This window comes from Misgurnus anguillicaudatus, chromosome 7 (assembly GCF_027580225.2).
Source record: "Misgurnus anguillicaudatus chromosome 7, ASM2758022v2, whole genome shotgun sequence".
NCBI classification, from domain to species: domain Eukaryota; kingdom Metazoa; phylum Chordata; class Actinopteri; order Cypriniformes; family Cobitidae; genus Misgurnus; species Misgurnus anguillicaudatus.
In genome coordinates, this window is record NC_073343.2 from 25,221,877 (window position 1) to 25,247,372 (window position 25,496).

Below are 25,496 nucleotides of genomic sequence, written 5' to 3' on the forward strand. Positions count from 1 at the left end.
CTGATTAATCATAGCCCTCATAGCATTAGCAATGCTTATAATTTATCAACCTTTTCTTGTGGAATAGACTGCAAAAAGGGCTGGATTATTTTTTACCCATAATGAGTAAATATTGGACAGAACACGCTGCTGGGTTAAAATTGACCCAATGCTGGGTTGTTTTAACCCAACTGTTGGGTTATTATAATCCATGGTTGCATAACAACAGTCCAACATTGGGTTATTTTTAACCCAGCATGTGTTCTGTCCAATATTTACCCATTATGGGTCAAAAATAACAGCCTTTCCCACTGCGCAAAGTGACGTCAGAATGACGTCTTTTTCATGGAATTTTTGGACGTCCGAATTCGGTACATAAAAGGGGTTGTTTTGTAACGCCAGGCGACGTCTTTTTTGCGACGTCTTCTGCACGTCTAAATGTTTACATCCGTAGGACCTCCGTGTTAGGAAAAAAGACATGAAAAAAGCGAAAAGAAATGATTGTCTCTGCACTTCACCCATCCATTGCAACACCGAACGCTTCAGTCATTTTCTGTCGGCCGCGGGTTTCGAACCACCGATCTCTGGATTACAAGCCAATCTCGCTAACCACTCAGCCACAAGGCTGAATATTTTCATGTTAAATTGTTAGTATGATCATATATTGTAATATAACAAACTACGCATTTAATTACAGATTTTTAATTGTACATTTAGATGAATTTGTATATAAATAAAGAAAGCAGAAAACACAGTAGTGTATAAAATAATATAGACTATTCGTAAGTATTAATCATGTTGGTACAATAATGCTGATATTTGTAAATAAAAAATTTTTTATAGGCCTAATCATACAGACATAGGCCTGTCATAGACGTCCAAATGACCTCCAAAGAATTACCCAGTTCAAACGTCAAATGTTGCCCGTAAATATGACGTCCAAATGACGTCCAAAAAATTACCCAGTTTAAACGTCAAATGTTGCCCGTAAATATGACGTCCAAGTAGGGTCATGGTTGGACGTCCAAATAGTGGACCTAGTTTGGACGTCGAATACATGTCCAGAATTGGTCATGGACCGACGGACCCAATATAGACACGATCTGCACGTCTATTCGACGTCCTGTGTTTAGTGGGTTTTTAGAGTGTAGAGGAATATTTTTGTTAACTTCTCATCTTAAGTGAAATATTATTTAACTTTTACCTTATTTGTTTAACCATGATATTAATAGAAACTATAGTAAGAGCTGAACTGTTGCTTTATTTATCAAATTTGAAAAAAAGTGCTAATTTGGAATAACACTATGGAAAAAGTGGGCCGGTCTTGGGCCTGAAACTCCCGGGCTGAAAAGTGGCCCCACTCCGGCCCTGGCAGTAAGAATTCATCCTTCTGTCTTTTTTAAGCAACAATGCCTACACATTTATTTAACTATCTCAGATTGACAGCTTAATTACAGCGGATGGGCCACACAGTCCTGGGATCTGGCAACCCTTTTCTCTCTCTCTGGCTTTCTCACTAACTGCCGGACAGGGTCACGGCCAGTGCTCAACAGTTAATAGTGTTTGTTTATTCTTTAGTAGTGTTAATTAAAACGTCTCCTGCTCAGAGGACTAAAGCAGCATCGCAGGTACGATAAAAGAGCTCACGAGGGAGGAATATTGGCCGAAACATCGATGTGCGCACTGCTGCATTCTCTCACGCGCACACATGCACACACAGTCCATTTAATGACGGTCCAAATGACAGACAATTACTTCTTTTCGATGCAAAATCCACCCAAAAAGCTTTTAAAGTAACGGATTCCATCTGCTGTCTGATGCGGTTCAGCGATTTCTCATTTAAAGCGTTGACGAAGTCATTTGTCATTTCAAAGCATCCATACGACTCGGCTGAGTGAAAACGTAAGGAGCAGTTTTTGCATTTAAAAGCTTCGGGGGTCATTGGCATAATTTCTAGAAGAGTCTGTAAACCGCTTCATATTTGTAGTGGAGGTCACTTTAAGCACCCAGCTGCTTTGGGTTTACTTTATTCAGACATACAGGGATGCATCACTTAAAGACTTTATGGGCTCATGAAAAATTGCTGGATAGTTTTAAAGATTCAATTAATTGACTAATTCATGGTAAATATTGCAAGCAAAGTGACAAATTATCAGCTAACAAGCTTCATTTGAAGTAACATATTGCGGCTCATATATAATTCTGCACGATTTATCATACAGCGCAACGAAATGCTTGACTCTGATTGGCCGGTGACAACGTTCTGCGGTTTTATATTCCAAGATAGCAACTGATAACACAGTCTCATTCAGATACTGTGAGTCATCTTGACAGGTGCTGTTTAATACTTAAATTAATTCAATATAATTATGCAGAATTAATTACATATACGAGAATTTATTTACAAATGAATAAACCAAATTCATGTCTTGTTTGAACTTCAAAACTTGGCTTAAAGCCTCCAGAAATTTTTTAATTTGCATTTTTAAAAAATGAGCTATTAAAATAAATCAAATCAATATTTGGTGTCCATATATTTACACATGGCAAGAAGCCATGTCATAAACTGGATAATGTACATCCACCCTAAATCAAGTCCTGATTACCCTGTCAAGATGTATTCTGCGAAATCCAGCTGGCTATAAATTATCCCTTGTATATGACCATAGACCACAAAACCAGTCGTAATTTTTTTTTTAAATTGAGATTTATACATCATCTGAATAAATAAGCTTTGCATTGGTGTATAGTTATAGTATAAGTTAGTTGTTAGGATAGGATCATATTTGGTCGAGGTCTGGAAAATCTACAATCCGAGGGTGCAAATAAATCTATATAATGGGAAAATTGGATTTAAAGTTGTTGTTGTTTGAATAAAGTCCTTAGCAACACATATTATATTCTACTTTTAATATTTACGGTAGGAAATTTACAATATTTAGAAATTTACAATAGATAGATAGATAGATACACAAAATTAAAAACAAAAAATTTTCAGGACTAAATGTCTTCTTCAGGCATCAGTCAGTATTTAGTGTGACCTCTCTTTAGCACGAAACACATCTTGAGCTTTTTTGAGGAAACTGAAGTCCTGAAGTCATTCGATTAGAATTAGAAATTTAGATTTAATTTCATTGAGGTTTAAGAGATCCTGCAGCTGCCTGCTATTGATCAAGTGAAAGGGGAGTTTATCTGAAATACTTGACACTTCAGCTTATACTTTTATACCGTTTTTACACATTCCCTGTATTTTCTGGTTGTATTCTAATAAAGAGACATAAGAGAAATAATTATATGATCACTATACAATTGCAAAAACAACAAATCTAATGGTAGCATGGTGGCTTTTACACAGTATAGATATATAGATAGATAATCCTAATGATTTTTGGCATTTAACAAACACAAATTTTGACCCATACAATGTGTTTTTGGCTATTGCTACAAATATGCCCGTGCAACTTGTGACTGGTTTTGTGGTCCAGGGTTACATAAACCACATGTGCTTTAACCAAATGCAATAACTACTGTAATTTAGTTTGCATTTACAGTAATGCACCTACAACAGAAGAATACAGGGAAGGCATACAATCTTTAAAAGCAATAGTATGAAGCTTGTATTTTTGTTAAAGCACTTATATTACGTCTTCCACACAAAAATATTTTGTCATAATTGTTTTATTAATCCAGACTATAGATGCAGTGTTGGGGTAACACATTACAAGTAACGTGCATTATGTTATTATATTACTTTTCTGAAGTGACGAGTAAAGTAACGCATTACTGAATAAATGTACACATTAATATTTGAGTTACTTTTTTAAAAAAGTAATCCAAGTTACTTTTCAGTTTAATTAATGTGATTAAAAAATTATAATTATTAATAATTAAACTTAACATAGTCACATAGAATTACACACTCCATGTGTGCGAGCCTGAGAGGGAACAGTTTGAGAAACAGAGATGGCAGGCTAGAGCTTGACATTTTTGTGATGAAAATGAATGCAGAACTTCTCAGTCATTAAAAACAACTGCAAGGCCTGAAAGAGATCAAGCCTCAGCCAAATAAGAAAAAATAATGCAAAAGTAACGCAAGTATTACTTTCCATGAAAAGCAACTAAGTAACGCAATTAGTTACTTTTTGGGGGAGTAACTTAATATCGTAATGCATTACTTATAAAAGTAACTTTCCCCAACACTGCTCAATACAGCTATGAAAGAAGTCCCGCCTTCCATTAGAATCAGCCAATAATCAATCACTAAAGACTGGTGAATCTGTGGGGGTGTGGCTCTATACAAATTGATGTGAAATCCTTGCCAGCCACATGTTAAGTAGGTAGAGCAACCTAAAAAAAGTTTTTTTAGTGAAATTTTATAAAAACGTATGGTACATATGGTTGGATAGAGATTTGATGTTTCATTAGGTGTGTTCGAGCAATCATCCGGCGCTGCGCTAGACCGATCGGCGAGGTTGATAGCAGTCGAGGGAGGAACTGAAGATCTAGAGCCGTCAAGCCGGACACCTGCTGCTTGCCGTAGTGACGTGTTACCTACTTAGAAAACCATATTGACACATATGTTACTAGTTTAAATCTATTAAATGGAAATTTAACTTTATAATTATCAAAAATATACATTCAGACAATAGTATGAGCTACAAAACAAAAACAAAATGTCCTGGTTTAACCTGTAGTTATTCAACTCATCATAAGTATAATTTCAATTAAAAACGAAAACGGATAAAATTCTACAGAGAGCATGACTGACGCTTGACGCTTTCAGGTCTAGAAAGGCTTACCTTAAATACACCTTGACTTTCAGTAACAGAGGGAAGATTAATTTTAAAAGAATTATACTGAACTCTATTCCCTTCAAATCTCTATTTTATAGTTTTGCATCTAGAGCAGAAAAAGACAGATGGAGCAATGCAGATGAGAACCGGTTGAAAAAGTAAAGACATTTAACGTGTGAAGTGATAAGAGCCATGCTGCAATTTCTCGGTGTGTCGTTGTGGAGACTCAAACTCTTAATTACATGTGCTATCAGATCAACACAGCTGCTAACAGCTCTAAAAGCCCAGACGCTAGAGGACCAGAAACATACAGCTGAAGCCAACATGCAAACCAATGACAACGAGAGAGAGAGAGACAGTGAGAGAGAGAGAGAGAGAGAGAGAGACAATAAGAGCGAGAGATAGTGATGTGGGGGTCTTTGGCAGTTAATTGAGGTTGCTGCCAGACTGAGCGGTAATCGTTCTGGAAAACTTATTTGTGAGGCAATCTTCCAATTACTAGCTGTAGATTTTTATTGAAGCACTTAGTCTTAGTCTCCTAAAGAACTACAGATGTTGCACTGACAGAAATAAAGAATTCAAATGTACCATTTCTGTTGTTGGGGTGGTACCCATAAGGTTTTGTTTTGTACCTTTACAGGTATACAAAGCATAATACAATGTTGTACCTATTTGGGTACGTTAAATGTTTTGTACCCCTAACATTTAACTGGACCACAAGAAAGGTAAATACATACATATCTATCTTTTTCACTGTGTGCACTTAATCTTTGTACAGCGTGTCGTGAATGTGTTAGAATTTAGCCTAGCCCCATTCATTCCTTAGGATCCAAACAGGGATGAGTTTAGAAGCCACCAAACACTTCCATGTTTTCTCTATTTAAAGACTGTTACATGAGGAGTTACAAGAGTAAGTATGGTGGCACAAAATAAAATATGGCGATTTTTTAAGCAAATAAAAAATAAGAACTATATTGGCATAAGTTTAAAACCCAAAAGCCTCGAAATGTCCTGTATGGATTTTGAGGATTTGCAAGGCTATGCATTAGTTGTGTTTGCTCACACGGTAGGCAACTTTTTGGTTCTTTTTCGGAGATGAACAGCTCCTGCTCAAAATAAGCTTTCATTGAAAATGCATACTGCCGTGAACATTTTGATCTTTTTTGCATACTACAGAAGAAAGAACGTCTGGAAAAAACAGAGAATAAAAACAAGGATGTTTCGAGTGAGGATCTAATTTATCGCAACTGAAATCAGGCCACAGTCCATCACTGAGCAACCCAAGATCACCAGATAACAGATTGAGTCCTCTGATAGCATTCTTCAAGTACAAAATGACATCCTGCTGGGAGTTATTATTATTATTATTAATGAATTATTTAATATTTCATTCAAATACATGTTCAAATTGTGTTATAGTTTGAGACCTTTGTGTTCAGAATCACCCGAGAGGAATCAAACTTCTGTTCAGGGGACCTCTGGGAGCAAAACATAGGACTATAAATTGGGCAATGACACACACTCACAATCACATATGATTTGTAATTAGTTGTTCACAGGACTGAACAGCTCTCATAGGAGCTCTGCACTCTCAGAAAAAAAAGTACAAAAGTACAGTCACTGGGACATTACCTTTAAATAAGGTCCCAGATATGTACCTTTGAAGTACCAATATGCACCTTTTAAGTAAAAATGTGTACTTTTTGAAAAGGTACTACCAGTGACAACTTTGGTATTCTCTTGTACCTTTTACTGAGAGTGTGGTACTAAAAATGCACATGCATGCACGCACGCACACACACACACACACACACACACACACACATGAGCATACACCACTTTTAAAACAAAACTGCAGACTGAGGATGTTCTCCAACTTGGATATTTAAATGTGGCCTTGTCTGTGAAACCCAGGACAAAGTCTCATAACCTAATTATAAGATTAGGAGCATCAAAGTTTGATTTTAATCAATTTACTCAGTCAATATTAAAGACATTATACATTATAAATCACAAAAAATGACTTAAGCTGGGTTTTCAAAGACAGGGTCACAAACAAATGTCCTCCCCGCTCCCACTTAAATGATTACTCAACTTTCATAAAAAATCCAGTTAATTTACTCACCCCCATGTCATCCAAGATGTTTATGTCTTTCTTTGTTCAGTCGAGAAGAAATTATTAAAGTATAATGAGGAAAACAATCCAGGATTTTTCTCAATTTAATAGACTTTATTGGACCTCAACAATTCACAGTTTTAAATCTGCAGTTTCAAATTGTAGTTTCAAAGAGCTCCAAACGATCCCAACTGAGGCATATAATCATTATCGGCAAGAAAAAAACACAACTTCTCGTCTTGCACCAGCCAGGCGACAGGCCAGCGCAACCCTATGTATTGCGTAATCACGTCAAAAGGTCACTCGTTACATATGTGAAACACACATTTGTGGACCATTTTAAACAATAAACGGACACAAAGGCATTAATTAGTATCATTCCACATACTTGTAAATACTGGAGCGGTAGTTTCGCATACGTCATGGGTGACATTTCGACATGAATACGTAAGGTCACGCTGGCGCGTCACACGGCTAGTGCAAGACGAGAAAAATACATATTTTTTATTTTTCTTGGCGAAAATGATGATCGCTTCGAAATACTCTTATGCCTCATTTGGGATCTTTTAGAGCCCTTTGAAGCTGCGTTGAAACTGCAATTTTAAACTTCATTGTAAACTGTTGAGATCCAATAAAGTCTATTAAACTGAGAAAAATCCTGGAATGTTTTCGTCAAAAAAACTTAATTTCATCTCGACTGAACAATGAAAGACAAACTTTAGGGCTGCCCTTGACCCAAGATCATGTTTATGATATTAATTTATTATTTAAATATATATATACGTTGAAGGGGGCATCTGATAATGGTTTGAGTTTTTGAGTTTACAAAAACATACTCAGGGCTCAACATAAAGGACTGCCCAGTGGCCCGGGGCCAGCGTGAGAGACACTCGGGCCAGTAAACAGTATAGATTGGGCCAGTACTTCGCCCTCAATCACTTAAATAAATTTTAATGTTTAATGTTTTGCACAGTTTGCCGTCAGTTTCCAGATAAAGCAGATAAGTTGGGAGCCTTTTGCGTTGAAACAAACAACTATTGTAAACAAATACAATACAAGCCGACCGGGCCAGTATAAAAAATTATTTGCGTTGAGCCCTGATAATAATAAGCCTTTAAAACATAAATTAAGTGCTCAGGCGGGCCCGCAATTTAAATAATTTATAAATGTGAAGTAGCCTATTAGATCAGTTACAGCTTACGCCCTATTCACCCTGTGTGATTAGTATTACCTGGTGACCTCTTGTCATTTGTTATAATTGCGGAGGTTGTCTATGATCTTAATCCTAATAGGCCATGTTTGTAATTTGTAAAGTAAAATTTCCCCGCAAATTACCGACCATATTCGTCGAACACCAATGTGATTTGATCATTTAAGTACTGCGCAAATCGGCATCTCTGTAATTTGGCAGGTCCGCACTTTTGCATGTAATTTTTTTAATTCTTTGCTGCTATTAATCACTTTTCATTTTTCTATCTTTGTGTGGTGCATGATCTGAAGCTTGAGGGATTTGTTATATTTTTTAGCTTTTAAACATCTAATCAGTCTCTCCTTGTCCATGTTTCACAATTAATATATTCATAATGTGAAAACTTTATTAAATGAAATCTGAGGCGGAGCTGTCAGCCGCGATGTTTCTAAAATAGCCTGACATATAAACAAAATTGTAGATATGTTTGTTAAATTTAGGATATACAGTATAAATTAGAGTCTAACGAATTAATAAATAAATATGCAGCAAATTTAAACAACATGTATTTAAACACGTCAAAAAAAAAAAACACGACAGAATTTTCATCAAATAAAAACCCTGAGGGTAGAACGGAAAAAATCCCTGTAATGTACATTTTCTTTTCTTAAAAAACAAACATTTAAATAAATGTAGGATAAATAAATTAGAAACGAATGAATAAATAAATGTACTGCATCTAATGAAAACAGTAGGCAGAACGCAAACAAATATTGTCTATGCATTAACAGCACATAAATAAAATATAAAGCAGAAAACAAACACTAAAATAAACCAGTGATTTACACTGCATAACTTGCTTCTCGGATCTCATTCTTAAAACAGCCTACTATGAGAAAGAAACCCGAGTTTGTCCGCGTTGATACTTTACGAACATCTGTGTTGATGACCTTGACGAGACGGAGATGCAGGTGCTTGGCAGATCTAGCAAGCTTATAGCGTTCCTCACTTTTTGAACACCGTGTACACAGTTCCACACGAACGAACACTTGGTTGATAATGGCACACGTTAGTTACCGTTTGCGCTAGCATTGAATCATATACTGCTTATATTTCAAAAATGATAAGCTATATATTTGAGGTTGAATAATACATTAACGTTTGCTGGCAGCGTATGCACGTCAACTTTTTGGTTAAAAAATTACCCTCTAGAAATGATCACTCCACTTCACATCTCTATTAAACAAGGATTGAGGTGTTTTTCCTCCAACTAATTAAAATGTACTATTACTGTGCGTTCACACCAGCCGTGTTTGAGGCGTCAAAATCACATCTACCGTGGCTAGTTTGCCGCTTGAACATTTTGAGTTTACTCACTTCATTCGCACGTGAAAGCCGTGCGTGAAATTCTAGTCATTGAGACTTTAACGCGGAATTTGCGCCATGGGAGGGGCTTCTGTGACTCCGCTCAGTTCCTGTAATCACGTCAGAACTAGAGCAAGCTCCTGATTGGTTAATGTGGCACGTTTTTCCCCCAAAGTTCAAATTTGTCAACTCGCGTATTTCCCGCGGCAACGTTCAATTCGTGCCATTCGCGCAAACTACATGCGCAAATGAGGTGGAATTGCGTGTACCGCGCTGCGCTAAACACCTCATTGCGCGAGACCTCCAGACGCGCATCAACGCTTTTTCACATTGACTTAACATTGAAATCACTCACGCTTGACGCCTCTACCGTGACTGGTGTGAATGCAGCATTAGTGGACAGCTTTAATAAACATCATAGATGACATCGGGGGTGAATAAATTATCTGGATTTGTTTTTTATGAAAGTGAAATATTCCTTTACGCATTTGAAATATCCCAAATTTCTGTCAGATTAAGCAAATTTAGCTAGATAAACACACAGTATTCAAAAACACAGGGAGAAACTTACAGTAGTAGCCGATCAAGTTTATTTGATCTGCTTACCAAAGACAATGCCCGCAAACATAAAACAATGAACAATTCCTTCATGTTTAATTCAAATTTATGACAGCAAGTGTCATTGTTACCATATTTACTCTTTCTCATCTCATATCATCATCATTAATAATATTAGTATCATCATCTTCATACGTCATTTTTTTCTTATCTTATCTGTTTTATATTTTAAAACGCGACAACATAAAATGATCTCTTTAAAACATGATGGAGGGGTGCGTGTGGATAAGACACCTTGTGGAAAAGGGGGTGGAGTGTAAATCTGTGTGGAAAGGTTGATCCGTAAGGCTCCAGAGTCAAATCTCTTGGAATTCCTAAACAGCATTCCGTTAAAGTCAGTCGTCCGCCCTTATAGGCACTGTTTTCCACTTCGCACATACACACGAACACATGATAAACCTTACAATTAAAATGAAAACAGCAATAAGTCACATTTAAAAGCACAGTATGGCAGTGAAAATTAATAGCTCATGGGTGTGAAGAACAGTACAGCATCAGTTGGCATAGTGGTGGCGTGAAGATCGGAGAGAAACAGGTGGAGTGTGGCCAAGTACAGAATGCCATCATTGTGCACGAGGAGGTATAAGAGCATAAGAGGAAAGAGTAACCGGGTTAATAATTCCTATTTTCATGATCAGTTCGGGTTGCAGAGTCACTTCCAATTATGTTCTTAAATAAATGTATCCGTTCCCTTCATTTCCCGGAGATTAATTAGAAAGTACCTACAGTACAGTGCCTTCCATTGTTTTTAAGTTCATCCACTTTGTCTTTTCAAGTTCCTGTAGTCCTCCACAACTCTGATTTCAATTCAAAGGGACTCGTGGTCCAAGCACCAGGGTTAGAAACGTCTCCAAAACCCTGTAAACAAGCCCTAGACAATACACACACACATACATACACACACAAACACATTCATACACATTCACACAAAGTGCATTTCTGTCCGTATGGTCCAGGGTTTTCATATTTCAGTATGCAAGTATTTATACCATCTCATCTACTGTTTCTTCAGCTGTTTGTCCGCCTCTGGGTACGTGGGATACTTCACTAACTCGATTTTCTCTTTGACTTTATAAGAGGGGTAAAGGCCGGTGCGGCCCGTTTTGCGGTTGATGCCCTTGGAATAGCCGTCCCAATGGTTGCCCGCTACCCCGATCACATCTCCGGGCTCCAGCGGGATGTCTTCGTTGTTGCGCGGCTGGTGGGGGTAGATGGCGATCTGGTTGTGGGCGTTCTGGCCGCCAAAGTAGTAGATGTCATCGAGGGAGTAGAAGTAGGAAGAGGCATCCGGGTGGAGAGTTTGCATGATCTCATAGGCCACTCGACACACCTGCACAGAGAACAAAAACATAGATGCGCGTTCAAAGCGGGACCTTTTCTGTTGAGAGTGGAGATGAGAGGACATGTAGGTGTACTTGACAAAGACGAACGTACTTTACAAAGATAAGTGCTCCTCGTAAAAGACTGAGGGGAAGATTAAGGACTGTTTGAACAAAGTACCCACATGCTGTTCACTGTCTGATGCATACTGCATGCAAAAGGAATACGCTTTTATCAGCCTGCCGCCATGTAGATTTCAAACCAAGTGTGCCGCACAAGCCCTGAAGAGTGAAGCCAAAACGTCTCGATCGCCCCCCAGTGACTGGTCCCAGTATAGGTCATAAACCCCGCCTCCCCATGTTATTCAGTGGTACCAACTAAACAATTTAATAACACTTCAATTATCTTTTTTCCGAAGCTGGTTTCTGTCATTTACTGTAGTTTTTATCAAGCTAATGTAAATTTAAGTGTTTGTTTTTAAAATAAGTTTGTTTTTAGTTAGTTATTTAATGCTATAAAAACGGTGGTGTCACGTCATGATTGACAGCTGTGATATGCGCATTCTGCTAAAGCGAGGGCGGGGCCTTGCATTCGCGGCTTTACTTCCTGCTCACTACTGCGCAGGACTGGTCCCGAAATCACTACTGCGCAGACTCAAGACCCAAGATGTCAGCGCTGTAGGGACACTGATGGCTTCACTTTCACCAATGGAAGAGAGCGAATGGGCGTTGCCCATCTTTTTTTACAGTCTATGTTTCACAACGATGCTATGAGGGATGGATGTCCAGAGCGTGCGCTTTAAGGGGCGGTTCACATTTTGCGTCTAAAACCGCGCGGAAAACGCGAACGCCGGTTGGTTCTTGTCATATGACAAGTGCGCTTGCAGCCTTCTGAAAAGTTGAGATGTTTTTAACTCGATGCGGTGCGGATGCGCCTGGAAAAAAAATGTGCGGCTCACCTACATTTGAAATAACGAACTTAAGCGCGCAAAAGATGCGAAATGTGAATCGCCCCTAAACTTATTGTCTGGTCATTCAGCCACCAAAACACAGAAAATCATGATTACCTCAGAAATCATGGATTGTTAAAATTAGAAAGGACATATGACCTAAAATTGAAATAAGAGCAGTGCAATGTGTACGTAAAATAAAGTAAACATGCTTACAACAGAAATTAGTGATTAGCCAACAGCCCTACTGAAAAATCCAGCAAAGACCAGCAGAAGCTGCTAGCTGGTTTTAGCTGGTTTAAGGTGGCAGTAGCTGGTCTAAGCGGGTCCTCCCAGCCTGGCAAAGCTGGTGGGTCAGCTGGTCTTCCAGCCTGACCAGCTAAGTACAGCTAGACCAGCTTAAAAAGTGACCAAAACGCAGCTAGCTTGCTACATCAGCAATACCAGCTAAAACCAAGCTGGGAGACCAACATCTAAAACAGATATTACACAATGCGCTATTTTCATCTCAAATTAGGTCATATGTCATAGGTCTAATTTAACAATCCACATTTTCTTAGGTTATTTGTCCAGTGATCATTTGTAAAAATATATATTTTCTGTGTTTTGATGGCTAAATCACCAGTATCCCAATACAAAACAATAGGATTAAAAGTAGGGTGCCATTCTTTCCGATAGCATCCTGGCCAGGATTTCGGTGCGTATTCCGGAAGTCGTATTTGTTGACCGCATACGCCACTCAGTTAAAAACATAAGACATACAATCATAGTTTCATTCTTTCCTTAAAATGTAACGGTTGCTTTTCTGTAATAATAATAATAATAATCCTCTATGACGTATGCGGTCGACAAATACGACTTTCGGAAGAAGAACCAGCAATCCTGGCCAGGACGTGTCCGGGAAGAATGGCACGTATGGTCACCCTATTAAAAGGCATCTTCTGGACATCCGTCACTCACATCCTCTGTTTAGAATCAACATGGCGGTGGACTGAATAAGGCGTTTAATCTTATTGGCTTCATTCCTTTGAGTTTTTATTGGTTTGGTGTGAAAACCAGACTTTCAGACGATGGTCAAAGTTTGCCTTTCTTTGCCAGACCACTCATCTGAGAAGAAAACCGATGTTTCATACCAAATGTAAAATTAACTCGGCATTTAGCTTGCATGTATTTTAAAAAAGCTAAAGCTGGTGGATAAAAATGACTCTAAATTTTAAAGCACAGCCACAAAAGAGCGAGGATTATGGAACGGTCAACTCTGAACTCAACAGAAATGAACTGGGAGGTTTGGGAAGTGCATGCAAGGAAACCCACAATGATTACAGAGCTCTGTAAGGACAAAATGTCCACGTAGGACACAGAGAAACAAACCGTCAGAAGAAGTAGGGCAAACTGTACCTGTGAGGAAAAGGTGCACACCAGGAAGTTGGTTCTAGACAGGAAGTGGATATCCAGGATTACTCCTCGCAGTGAATTTTCCGTGTAGCGGTTGTGTAGCCCGGCCGACCATGAAATTGAATTATCACTTATAAACTCATAATCAGGATACCTGCATGCACACAAACCAAAACAAATATGTGTTAAAAGACTTCACATATTTGGCTTCATTCCAAACCCACTGAGATGCCTACAGACAATTTTAGGCATCATAGGAGCTCTCCTGATAAGAAAGCAGTTTTAGACGGCAGGCAGGAAAATTATTCTGTCTTAAAAACACATTTATTTGGACAAATTACAAAGCAGTATTGCATGTTTCCTTTGTGAACTAAGCAATCACAGAATGCAAAACCATCTTTCATTATCTTGGACAAAGTCATTCAAATACATATCTATTTACAGGTGTATATAACTGTTTAATTTTTTAACGCAGTTCTGAAAAGTATTTAAAGTTTTAATAAAATGGTCTACAGTATGCAGTGGCAGCCAATGACTTCTTTTTCGAGGGCACATTTGTCACAACATCAAGTCCATCACGTGTGTGGTTCGTCATATCAAAATATGTGTTTGGCGTGTCATATGAACCATGTTCATCATGCGTCTTGTTAAAACACAAACCTGTGCAGACTAGAGATGCGCGGATGGGCTATTATTTCAACCGCAACCGCATCACAAAACTCATCATCCGTCCGCCATTCATCCGCACCAACGTTTCTGACCAGTTTTCAAAACCGCACCCGCCCGCCATCCGCTGACTGGGCGATGCAAGGCGCTGCTGATGACAGCCGCTGCTGATGACAGCCGCGAGACTAGAGCTCTAGAATATCAGCAGTGAACTCAGTCTCCGATCGGCGCACATGGGACAAAAATAAATAAATAAATAGCCTAAATTAAACGCACAAATTACATGTCTGCACTGGTGTCATCCTGATTTACCACTTTGTAAAACTTATTCCATGCAACCCTTTTCTGACCTTCTATTTCCTTTGTTTTTAATTCTCATTTTTTGCGTTTGCCACGTACCTCCTTCGCTGGCGTTGATAAGAGCTATGTCAAAATGCGTCCTCATTTCTCCGCGCTGTTAATGATAGAACGAATGGATCCTTAACAGCCGAAACTATCCCAAACAATTAAAACCTTTATTAAATAAAAGTGTATTAGAAAACTTTTTATTGTCACTGTTTTAGTATTATAAGTTATGTTTTGTGTTAATATTATTCGGTTTATGTTGCGTATATTTCTAAGGTTGATAATTTGATATACTGTTGAATAGTTTAATCTACATCAATGTGTCATATTTTCTAAAATAAATTATTATTTTTCTGATTACATATTTATTTTAATAAGTCAGAAATGTCTCCGCTGTTTATTGCTGACAGGCGTGGTGGGCGCTACTGGGGGCGCGTGCAACAGGTGACGCAAATTATGGGTCCTCAGAAGGCTAGACCGTCTCATTTCAGTTCTCTTCGCGAACTTCTGAGCCTGCCACCTTGAAAGACAGTGTGCTCACCTTTTAAGGTCGCATGCTTAGAAGGACACAGCTAATAACAAGCAGTCGATCCGCCACCCGCCCGAATTTAATTAAAATATTATTTTTCGTCACGTCATCCGCCCGATCCGCGGTTTATCGGCGTCTCTTTCATCTTAAACCCTTTAGACGTGTGTGCAGCAGGAATGTATTTTGACAACATGCATGATGCACATGGTTCACATGAGCCAACGAACACATATTTTGAAATGACGAGCAACACACGACACTCCGAAACACATATTTTGAATTTGCGCCTCACGGAAGAGAAGTCAAGGGCCGCCACTGACAATATGTCATTCAATATTTACTGAAAAAAGGTTAGCCTAGCAACATGCTAAAGTCAGACCAAAGTTTCTTGGTTTTGGCTAGATGGGATACAGCTACGTCCTGAATCCTGTGAAATGTTAATTTTAGGGTTAGGTTTGGGGGTAGGATCTGACAACAACTGTACCATAACTTTTGTTTTTCTAAGCTAAAATTGCACTTAAACACATTTTTTGAGTATTTTTCGGCTACTTTGCATGCGCACAGCTTGGCAAGCTGAATATGTACAGAGCCCCTCCCACAAAGTATGATCAGTCTTTATCGATTGATGATTGGTTTCTTTAAACAGAAAGGCGGGACTTCCATCAACAGAATGACGTAATTGAGCATTGCATTGTCCCCTATTCTAGTAATAGGAGTGCTCAGTCTTGTTACATCCATATTTGAACTAATCTCGCTAATCTGTATGTTTAAAGAGATATATCGATCGCTAAATAATCTAAAAATATTCTAATGAAAAATACTATATAATTTCGCTTCAGAGGACATATTAACCCACTGGAGACATTTGGATTTTTTTAATGATGAATGCATGTGCTTTTGGGGAGCATGTTGAGTATGATGATAAAATAACAGACATTTTATTATAAAATGATTTGTTTCCTAGATAACAAAAAAGCAGTGCATGAATTTGCGATAAGCCTTCAACCTCAACCTGTGCAACCTTCTTTATCTAAACGTGCACAGGTTTTTTATATCCAAATGATATATAGTCTGTCCAGAATACATCATTAATAATCAGTCGAGCACCCATCGTTCTCTAGACGTTAAATGCAAACGTCTGCACTCACTTGGTCTTGGCCTCCTGCAGCAGAGAAGGGTCGTCTGTGGCAAGGTAAACGCGTTTCTTATCCACGTGCATGCGCTGAGCCAGGCTCTTGTAATGGTCTTCTACGTGCACCATGTACTCTTCTATGGGGTGGAAGGCTGCCTCCGTCCCCACCTTATCTGTCCGCCGCACATGCACCCTGGAGAGAAGAGCAACACCTGGGTCAGACCGATTCTGCATCCATATGAGAAAGCATTCAAGGTCAAAAAAGAACAAAGCGGCAGAATAAAATTTCCTCTACTTTTATAAACAGATGTTTAAAGGTTTTACACTTGAGGTGCTGAATTTTCGAAAATGCCAACCATTATGTGCCTGTGTGCGGGCAGGAGGAGGGGCAGAATAAAAGGCGAATGTGTGTGAGAGAGATAGACACAGGGACATGGCTCTGAGCGGTTGGGCTCCCAGAAGACAGCAAAGTGGATGTAAGTGGAGATTGATTGTTGGAGCAATGGTGGTTTGAGTGAAAGTATCTCTCGCCCTTTCTCTCTATCCCCCGGCTTTTCCTGCAGGACCTTTAAAGTGCTTGATGCACTGACATACTGCAGAATGTACTGTACATGATCTCTCTACGCACGCACACATACACATTCACATTCAAACCTGTCAATGCTTTACCCTCACGCTGTACCAAGGGGCTGAAAAGTTTCAGGAAAAAGCTTTTAGCGTTTTAAGCTTACGTTACCAAAGGAATAGTTTTGACTTTTAATTCTGACTGGATGTTGGAAGCTATACAGTAAAGGCACTCCGGTAAGTGCGCATTACATATTTATGCACCAAGCTGCTGCACAGTTACACCTGCAGACATAATCAACTTTTTCTTATATATTATATAAAACATTGGTGGCTTAAATGAGTAATCATATTAATGATATATTTATCAAATGCATATACTGAACATATTGTGGCACTTTCCTGGACATGGTTTAGATTAATCCAGGACTATGCATTACAGTAGCTATATTTAGGACATTCAAGTCATCTTTACAAACAAACCTTACAAAAAACAATACAGGTGTGCATCTTGAGACAAAACAATGACACTGATATATATATATATATATATATATATATATATATATATATATATATGAAGAGTTTGGTTCCAAAACGCGATAAACGCCATTTTTGAAAAAAATGAGTTACTGCCAAAATCAGTATTATATCAGGTCAGTAGTTAAAAGTAAATTCTTAATTTTACGCAAAATCCAATATCCGCCGTGTTATTCTGTCATCTTTTCTCCCTTTTTTCCCAAAATGCGATAAACGCCACTGCTCCTTTTTTACAGAACGCAATAAATCCATTTCTGATATTACAGCCCACCAGTCACGCAATGTAAACAAACAATGGCGGACGCGCTGAGTCCACGGAGTCCTAGTTATCCTCATCTACTTTGTACTTCGTGATCAACAAACAAAACAAAATAATACTTTAATTGCATCGCTAAACCTGTGATGGTTTTCTGTGATGGGAAAGAAACGTAAGCCATCAGCATCTAATATTTTCCCTGAGAGGCACTCGGGAGACGGGTGCTTGTTCTCCCGACAGCAAGTTTCTCATGCTAACACATTGACCCCAGAGGATCTTATGAAAAACTTTCCATAATTTTACTCAAAGTCAACGAAAATCGAGCAGGACCAAAAACATTTTACAGCTGATCTCTGTGAAAGACGTTAAGCGAGGACGTCAAGTAACCGCAATGACAGTGATCTTAATATGACAAAGTAAGTGTTTTGATTAATGACATTAATGTTTATATTTTTAATTAGTGTGTACAACTAGTCAACTAAATGAATATAACATGGCAAAGATGAATGCACATTTATATAGGCTATTGATTCAATAGATTTATAGCATTTTGAATAAAAACTTGTCATGGATTTATTGCATTTTGTGGAAAAAATTATCCGTTTTTATAATAAATCTTTGAAAATCAACTTATGGATTTGAATTTTTTATGTTTTTATAACCTAAAGATGCTATGTGAAAGTTTGTAACAGAAAATAGTTGTTTTCATCTTGTCACTTTCTTGGTATAGAAAACACGTTTTTACCAAAATTTGTCAAAATGGATTTATTGCGTTTTGGAACCAAACTCTTCATATATATATAAATTAAGACAGCTCCAACATGCATTTTAGTCTGGGACTAAGATAAACTCTGTCCAGAAAACCACCTCATTGATATTTAAGGTTCGAATGCTTTATCATTATTATGCACAATACAGGGTTCCCACACCTTAGTTAACGGAGGGATTTAAAACATACAAGTAGTCCGGCTATGCGTTATTACTTTGGAGCAGTTATTATTTGAAAAGAACGAACCTGCAAATGTCTCAACTGACCAATCAGAATCAAGCATTCCAAAGAGCCGTGTAATAAATAGGCTTAATAGCACTAAAACTATAACTGGTCATCCCATCAGTACAACAGGTTTGTTAAAAGAAAGTTTACGGCACAAAGAGATGCATGATTCATTTGAACAACGGGGTTATTTCCATAGCAATGGAGTAGTATGAAATCCATACAGTAACAAGAATACTTGGATATAGTAAACATATCAAAACCTTTGGCGATTTTAGGGGATTATTAATCTTCAGAGTTTTACAAGTCCACTTAACAGCACATCTGCAAAACATTTCAGAAACGCAAGATCAAGAAACTAACTGGAAATTAAAATAATAACAGGCCTTATTCATTCCATTTACAAACATTTTGTTTCATATAAATTGCCTATAAAGGCTTAACTCGACAATTTAACTAAACATTTATATCAATATTCTTTATATACATATTCTTAAAAAAATATATTATTTTATATTTTATTTTGCCTTTACACGGACCACCTGCAGTACCCTCACGGACTGGACCACAATGGCCAACTTAGGGGACGCCTCCAAGGGTAAGTGCATCTGAACGTGTATATTAAATTCAACCAATGGTGAGGCTTAACGACAAAGACAGGGTGACGAGGGAGGCAGGAAGTATATCGCTATCTGAATTATTGGCGAAGATGGTGTTATAGGGACGCAGGAATTATGGCAAGGGAGACGCAGTGTCTCGTTCCCTTCTCAGAAACCAACAGTTAGATACGTAACCCGAGACGTTTTTATTTGTCAAACACAACTATGCCAAAAAACATTTTGGTATGAATCAACATTCGCATACAGAAGATATAAGCATTTACAGCGAACAGTTTAGCATGTGTGCTTAAAAAGTCTAGAATTTTTATGATATTATCCTACACTACACAGGGAATATATGGATTTTTTTCCAGAAATCTTATTGCATAAAATAGATTCAAGCACTGTCAATGACCTGTATCTATGTATGTATATTTTCAAAAACTTCCCAGGGCCTTAACCCCCCCCCAAGATTCACAAACTTTCAAGGACCCGTGGGAACCCTGACAATAGTAACAGTGATACTTTCCTTAAAGTGCACATATTTCATTGCTAAAAAACAACGTTATTTTGTGTATTTGGTATAATACAATGTGTTTCCGTGGTTTCTGGTTAAAAAACACATTATTTTCCACATTCCGTACATTTTTTGTGGCTCCAGATTTCACTGTCTCCCTGAAATGCACTGATTTCCCTGGCCAGCTAATCTGTACATTGTGATTGGCCTGAATACCTATACACACTTAGACACCTAAGTTCTGTAACTCTCTAACAACCACCACCAAAATTAGACAATGAAATAAATCCAATGTGTTTTAATGTGAATATGTGTGTAGTATTTCAGTCTTACCCTATGATAGGATGCTTGAACCCCAGCTTGGCGGTGGTCTCTTCTATTTCTTTCGTCAGCCAGGCCTGAGGGCGGATCAGGTACTTGACGAACTGAGACACCCACCACACGGCCGGATCTCCATGAAGCCTCTGTAGCCGGTCTGCGAGATCCTCCGGGATGGCCAGGGGCAGGTACTGGGGGCGAGGGTGGAGGCTGTCCACGATGGGCAACTCGATGACCTGAATGTCCCGATCGTTGGCTTCACCTATAGACAAACACACAGCAATAAGAGTAATGGAGACAGGAACAAAAAGAAGAAATGAAATATTGCATCATAGACCAAATGTAAAATGCTTTTTCAATATGAGATGAATTTACAATTAGCAAGTCGATAAAGCTGACGAAGTAGCTGCCTGCACCTAATAGTGTGTGGGCTGGAAACAGGAGAGCCTTTCAGAAATAAGTAGACACCCTTAGGCCAGAAACATACTCTGTGCAAACCATAGATGCTAAATACATGCTTCCACTGTACATATTTAAAGGGCATATATCATGAAAATCTGACTTTTCCATGTTTAAGTGCTTTAATTGGGTCCCCAGTGCATCATTTCAAAATAGAAAATGTACAGAATAACCCAGTAACTTAGTTTTGGTAAACAATTCTCTGCAAGCATGTGAAAAAATAGGTCATTGTAATTTGGTTCCCCTTGTGATAAATAATACCACCCCTTAATCTGCACTATCCAACCACGGCACTGCCATTTAGTGGATTTAAAACAAGATTTTTGATTACATGTACAAACTGGCAATTTTAACATGCTATAATAAATTATCTATATGGTATTTTAAACTAGAACTTCACATACGTACTCTGGGGACACCAAAGATTTTTACATGTTAAAAAAGTCTTGTAAAATGTCCCCTTTAATGTGCGTTCTTGCATTAAAAAAATGCTGGATTATTTTCAACCCAGCATAGTGTCAAAAAGGAAACATTTTCTGGGGTAAATTTACCCAGAAAATTTTTATATTTGACCCAACAATGTGTTAAAACAACCCGCATATGGGGGTGAAACATTGGGTTGTAACAAATTACAACTCAAGGGGCTGGGCTCATCCCTTTTTGATCCAACGCTGGGTTGAAAATAACAAATCTAAGTATAAAAGGGGGCAGAACACCTGGTACCTTTAAAATATGTCTGTGCTATGTGCCATGTTCATGTGTGCTATGTTCTACATGCATACTCATTCTAAACATGCTTTCCCAAGACTTTTAAAAATAGGATCTAGTAGTCTAGAGTTTTTTCTTTAAAATGATGTGAAAATCATTCGGCCTACTCATTCACATAAAACAATATATTGATTTACAATTTCTAAGACACTTTTGCTTGGGAAAGGCCGTATGCACGGAGGCGGGAAAGCTCCCGAATAATCTATACAAAATACTTTTGCTTCAAATCTGCTTAATGCTAATAAAAAATGCTAATTTACAAGAAAAAAATATGCACTTAAGGGGTTATGCATCTGAGCTCTCTTCATATATATATATATATATATATATATATATATATATATATATATATATATATATATATATATATATTAAGAGTGTATATAATAATAATAATAATTAATTGTATTATTTAAAGGAACAGTATGTAGGATTGTGGCCAAAACTGGTATTGCAATCACAAAACTTGTGCCTAAAACTGGTACTGCAATCACACAACTGGTGGCCAATACACAAAATGACAACATAAACATCAGTTGAGGGCTGCAACCCCACTTTTTAAATGACAATATCCTGGCCATACCACTGTTCTCAGTGTTATAAGTATTTGAAATTAATATGATTTCTTAATGTCTAGTGACATATCAGGGCCATTTTATGATTAATTGATATAAATTTCTTACATACTGTTCCTTTAAATATAATATATAAATAAAGATAATATATAAATAAAGAGAAAAAGTATTTATATATTTTTTTATTTTGAATAGGAAAAGATACATTTCATTATATAAATTATTCATTCTAATATAATTATTCTAATTATATTAATTAGTAATATTAAGTAATGTTAATTACTTCTACAGATGATATCTTACAGATAAGACAGTTTAAATTATACCTTATACAGCACTGAATGTTAAAACACATTTTCTCCATATAAAGAGAAGCTCAAGTATCTCCCCAGCTGTTCTTATATAACCTTGCTGTCAGGGCTTGCATGAAGATGGGGTTTTTCCAAGCCAGCGCCCCTCGCTGCACTGATAAACAAAATAACTCTCTCTCATCCTCATTAGAGCAGCAAGAGAATCTAAATTACATCTTGTCCTTGCATCCCGATGAATAAATTGAAGAGGGGACTCCAGGGAGGAGGAATCTTTATTATTTTTAATGCATAGTGTCTCTGTCTGACACTGGCTCATTTGAATTCTGCCTATATTTGGATTATTCTGCAGGACTCTCTCTGACCTTTGACCCTGTATGTGTCAGAACCGGACACATTAAGAGGGTTATGCTTTATGTGCCTTACTTGGGATTAAAAACCAGAAAAAAAAGTTTGGCTGGGACAGTGCTAAGACCAACAAACCAGCTTAGGGTGGTTTAAGCTAAGTTTTATTCAGAAGGGAAAAGTGCAAGAAACTAAGAGAGATTATGTCCTCTGTGGATTAAAAGAATAAACGAAAAAGAGAGTGACGAAAAAGTGCTGCTTTGTTTTGAGGTCATTTCTTTCATGTTTTAAAGGCAGTGTCTCCTTCCCCTCGGCTTTTCTTTTAAGAGGCACAGCAGGCTCACACCAGCTGTGGAGATATCCCACTGAACGCTGGATTCAGTCTATTAGACTGATTCAACACCCTGTGACTCAAACAGACGTCTGGTACATACATGGATGCATCTGGCAGATGTATATTTTTATGACTACATCGAAACCCAGGTTCTTGCCATTGCCAGTAGCCAACCCTATGAGTTTCAATAACACAGTGCATAAAAGAGTCCATTTGAGATCAAAATTATCTTTAAATATCTCAAATGTGACCCTATCTGTAAAATTCATGTAAAGTCTCAGGGCCCTATTTTAACGATCTAAGCGCATTGTCTAAAGCGCACAGCACAACGTCTAAATGGGCTTGTCCGAATCCACTTTTGCTATTTTAACGACGGGAAAAATGGTTTGTGCGCGAGCGCATGGTCGAAAAGGGTTGGTCCTATTGTAATGGGAGTATTTTGGGCATAACGTGCAGTAAACCAATGAGAGTCTCAGCTCTCATCCCCTTTAAAAGCAAGTTGCGCTGGCGCTATGTCTAATCCCTATTTAGATGACGAACTTTGTAAACTGAAAAACTAAGCGGAGGAAGAAGATCCCCAGTTTAAGATTAATGTTAAATAATTGTGTTGTTTTACACTTGTATTGAAATTGTTATTTTTTTATTAAAACCTTTAAAACCCGTTTTCTTTTAGTCATGGAAGTAAAAAGCAGGCTTTTAATTGCTTTAAATGTATGACTATCCAATATCATCAAAACATAATTTACAAGTATGCAAGATAAGGTTTGTACTCTATCTCCTGTTTGTTACAAATAAAGTATTTTTAAAGAAATTACAAACGGCTCTCCTCACGTTTCAGCACTTTGGACAGCGGTTTTTTTAGCAAAGAGTTTTTTTAAGCATTACTTACAAATGTTTCTCATCTCGCCATATCCACAGGTATATCATATACAATAAATCCGTCGGGTAGCATTAAAAAAAACATTTAAAAACAGACGCATTTGTTTAAAGCAAAGCATTTATTTACTTACCAGGCTGCAGGTGAAGCAGCTCTTTGCGCCTTCTAACGTCTCATAATAAGTCCTCAATTATGTCCAAGAGACTCAATAATAATCTTTTACATTCAATCCTTTAATCTTTCATATTTAAAAGCATTTTTGTGCTGCTGCGCATTCATGTACTTTGTGATAAGCAAACCCGCGTTGTCCTCCCGTTTATAGGCGCATTTTACTAATGCGCTCTTTGAATAACATAAAACACATTGCGCCATTGACTTTAGACTTTAGACCAGGTTTTTGTTGGTCAATGGCGTAGTCTATTTTAGTTGCCTCAAAATAGCAACGCGCCAACAATGCGCCTGAACACACCTCGTTTTTCAGACCAGAACGCCCATGGGCGCAAAGGGGGCGCAAATGCATTTGCTATTTAAACAACGCGGCGCTAAACGTGAAAATTAGGGTGGAAACTAGCGAAAGACACTTGCGTCGCGCATTGCGCTGCATTGCGCCGGGTGTAAGATAGAGCCCTCAATCTAACTGTGGGATGAGGAGCATCACAGTAGTCATAGCCATGGTGCTTCCTATACATTCATTTCACACATTGACATGCCGTTACACACTCAATATTAAAGATATAAAGGTTATATAAACGAAATATAGATCTTAAAAAGGACTTAAATAGCATGTAGATGCATGCTACTTCACCAGACCAGTGTCCAGTTGATGCACCAGTCCGGTCTGTACAGGTCTCACTCACGGGTTTGAAAACCGTTTCCCATCCGCCAGTGGCGTAACGCCAGTTCTGTGACTCTAGTATGAGTGTCCTCTGCGTGCCGTAGGCGATCATGAAGCAGTAAACCACATGATGGAGCTGGCAACCGTAACCACAACCTTTATTGATGTTACACACCAGCTTACGCGCCTTACTGCAGTCCTGAGGGTTCTGTGGATTAGACAAGCAAAGAGAGAGAGAGAGAGCAAGAGAAAGAGAGAGAGATTTAGTTTTCTTGATCTGTCAGATGTCACAGTGCAACAATATGAATTTGTATTTGGCAAACTCAAACAGCTCAGTGGTTTTCTGTACCTTACTGTTCACAGAGCAGGTCCAAGAAATTCGTATTATAAGGCTTTAAAATGCAGCCAGCAAGAAAAAACATGACGAAACACAAAACAGGGTGGAGAACATGGTTCAGGGTTCTCGACCTTTTCAAGCCATTATTTCCACGACATTTCATGTGACTAATAACTATACTATTTAAGCAATAACACTCAAGAGCGTGTGCGATCGTGGTTATCAGCACAGCTGGGTCACCACCAGGCCTAAATCCAATCCAATCCAATCCAATCCAATGACGTTAATTATTTTGTGACGATAAATAAAATTTAAAATTTCAAAATAAAATTGCAGATTTCTTGCATACATTCTCTTTTTTGAGGACCAAGTCTAAAATTTCTGCTTTTATTTCATTTTGAAAGAATATTTGGGGGATATTGCAAAAATGTCAGTGTGGTGTAACCGGCCTGTGTCAACTGGTAAACTAGTATT

General features: G+C 38.0%; 1 protein-coding gene across 5 annotated transcripts in view; it reads right to left on the reverse strand.

The window, feature by feature from the left end:
- Positions 1 to 10,009: 10,009 nt before the first annotated feature.
- fut8a (fucosyltransferase 8a (alpha (1,6) fucosyltransferase)) overlaps positions 10,010 to 25,496 on the reverse strand; it is a 133,310-nt gene continuing 117,823 nt past the window's right edge. For 4 of the 5 annotated variants that reach the window (XM_055171928.2, XM_055171930.2, XM_055171931.2 and 1 more), the window contains 5 exons: positions 24,656 to 24,893; positions 20,200 to 20,446; positions 16,413 to 16,589; positions 13,728 to 13,878; positions 10,010 to 11,390 (listed from right to left, as the gene is read on the reverse strand). In XM_055171928.2, the coding sequence (XP_055027903.1) occupies positions 11,058 to 11,390; positions 13,728 to 13,878; positions 16,413 to 16,589; positions 20,200 to 20,446; positions 24,656 to 24,893 (1,146 nt within the window). In that variant the 3' untranslated portion in view covers positions 10,010 to 11,057. The remainder of the gene's footprint in view (positions 11,391 to 13,727; positions 13,879 to 16,412; positions 16,590 to 20,199; positions 20,447 to 24,655; positions 24,894 to 25,496) is intronic. The other variant, XM_055171929.2, reaches the window with a different exon arrangement.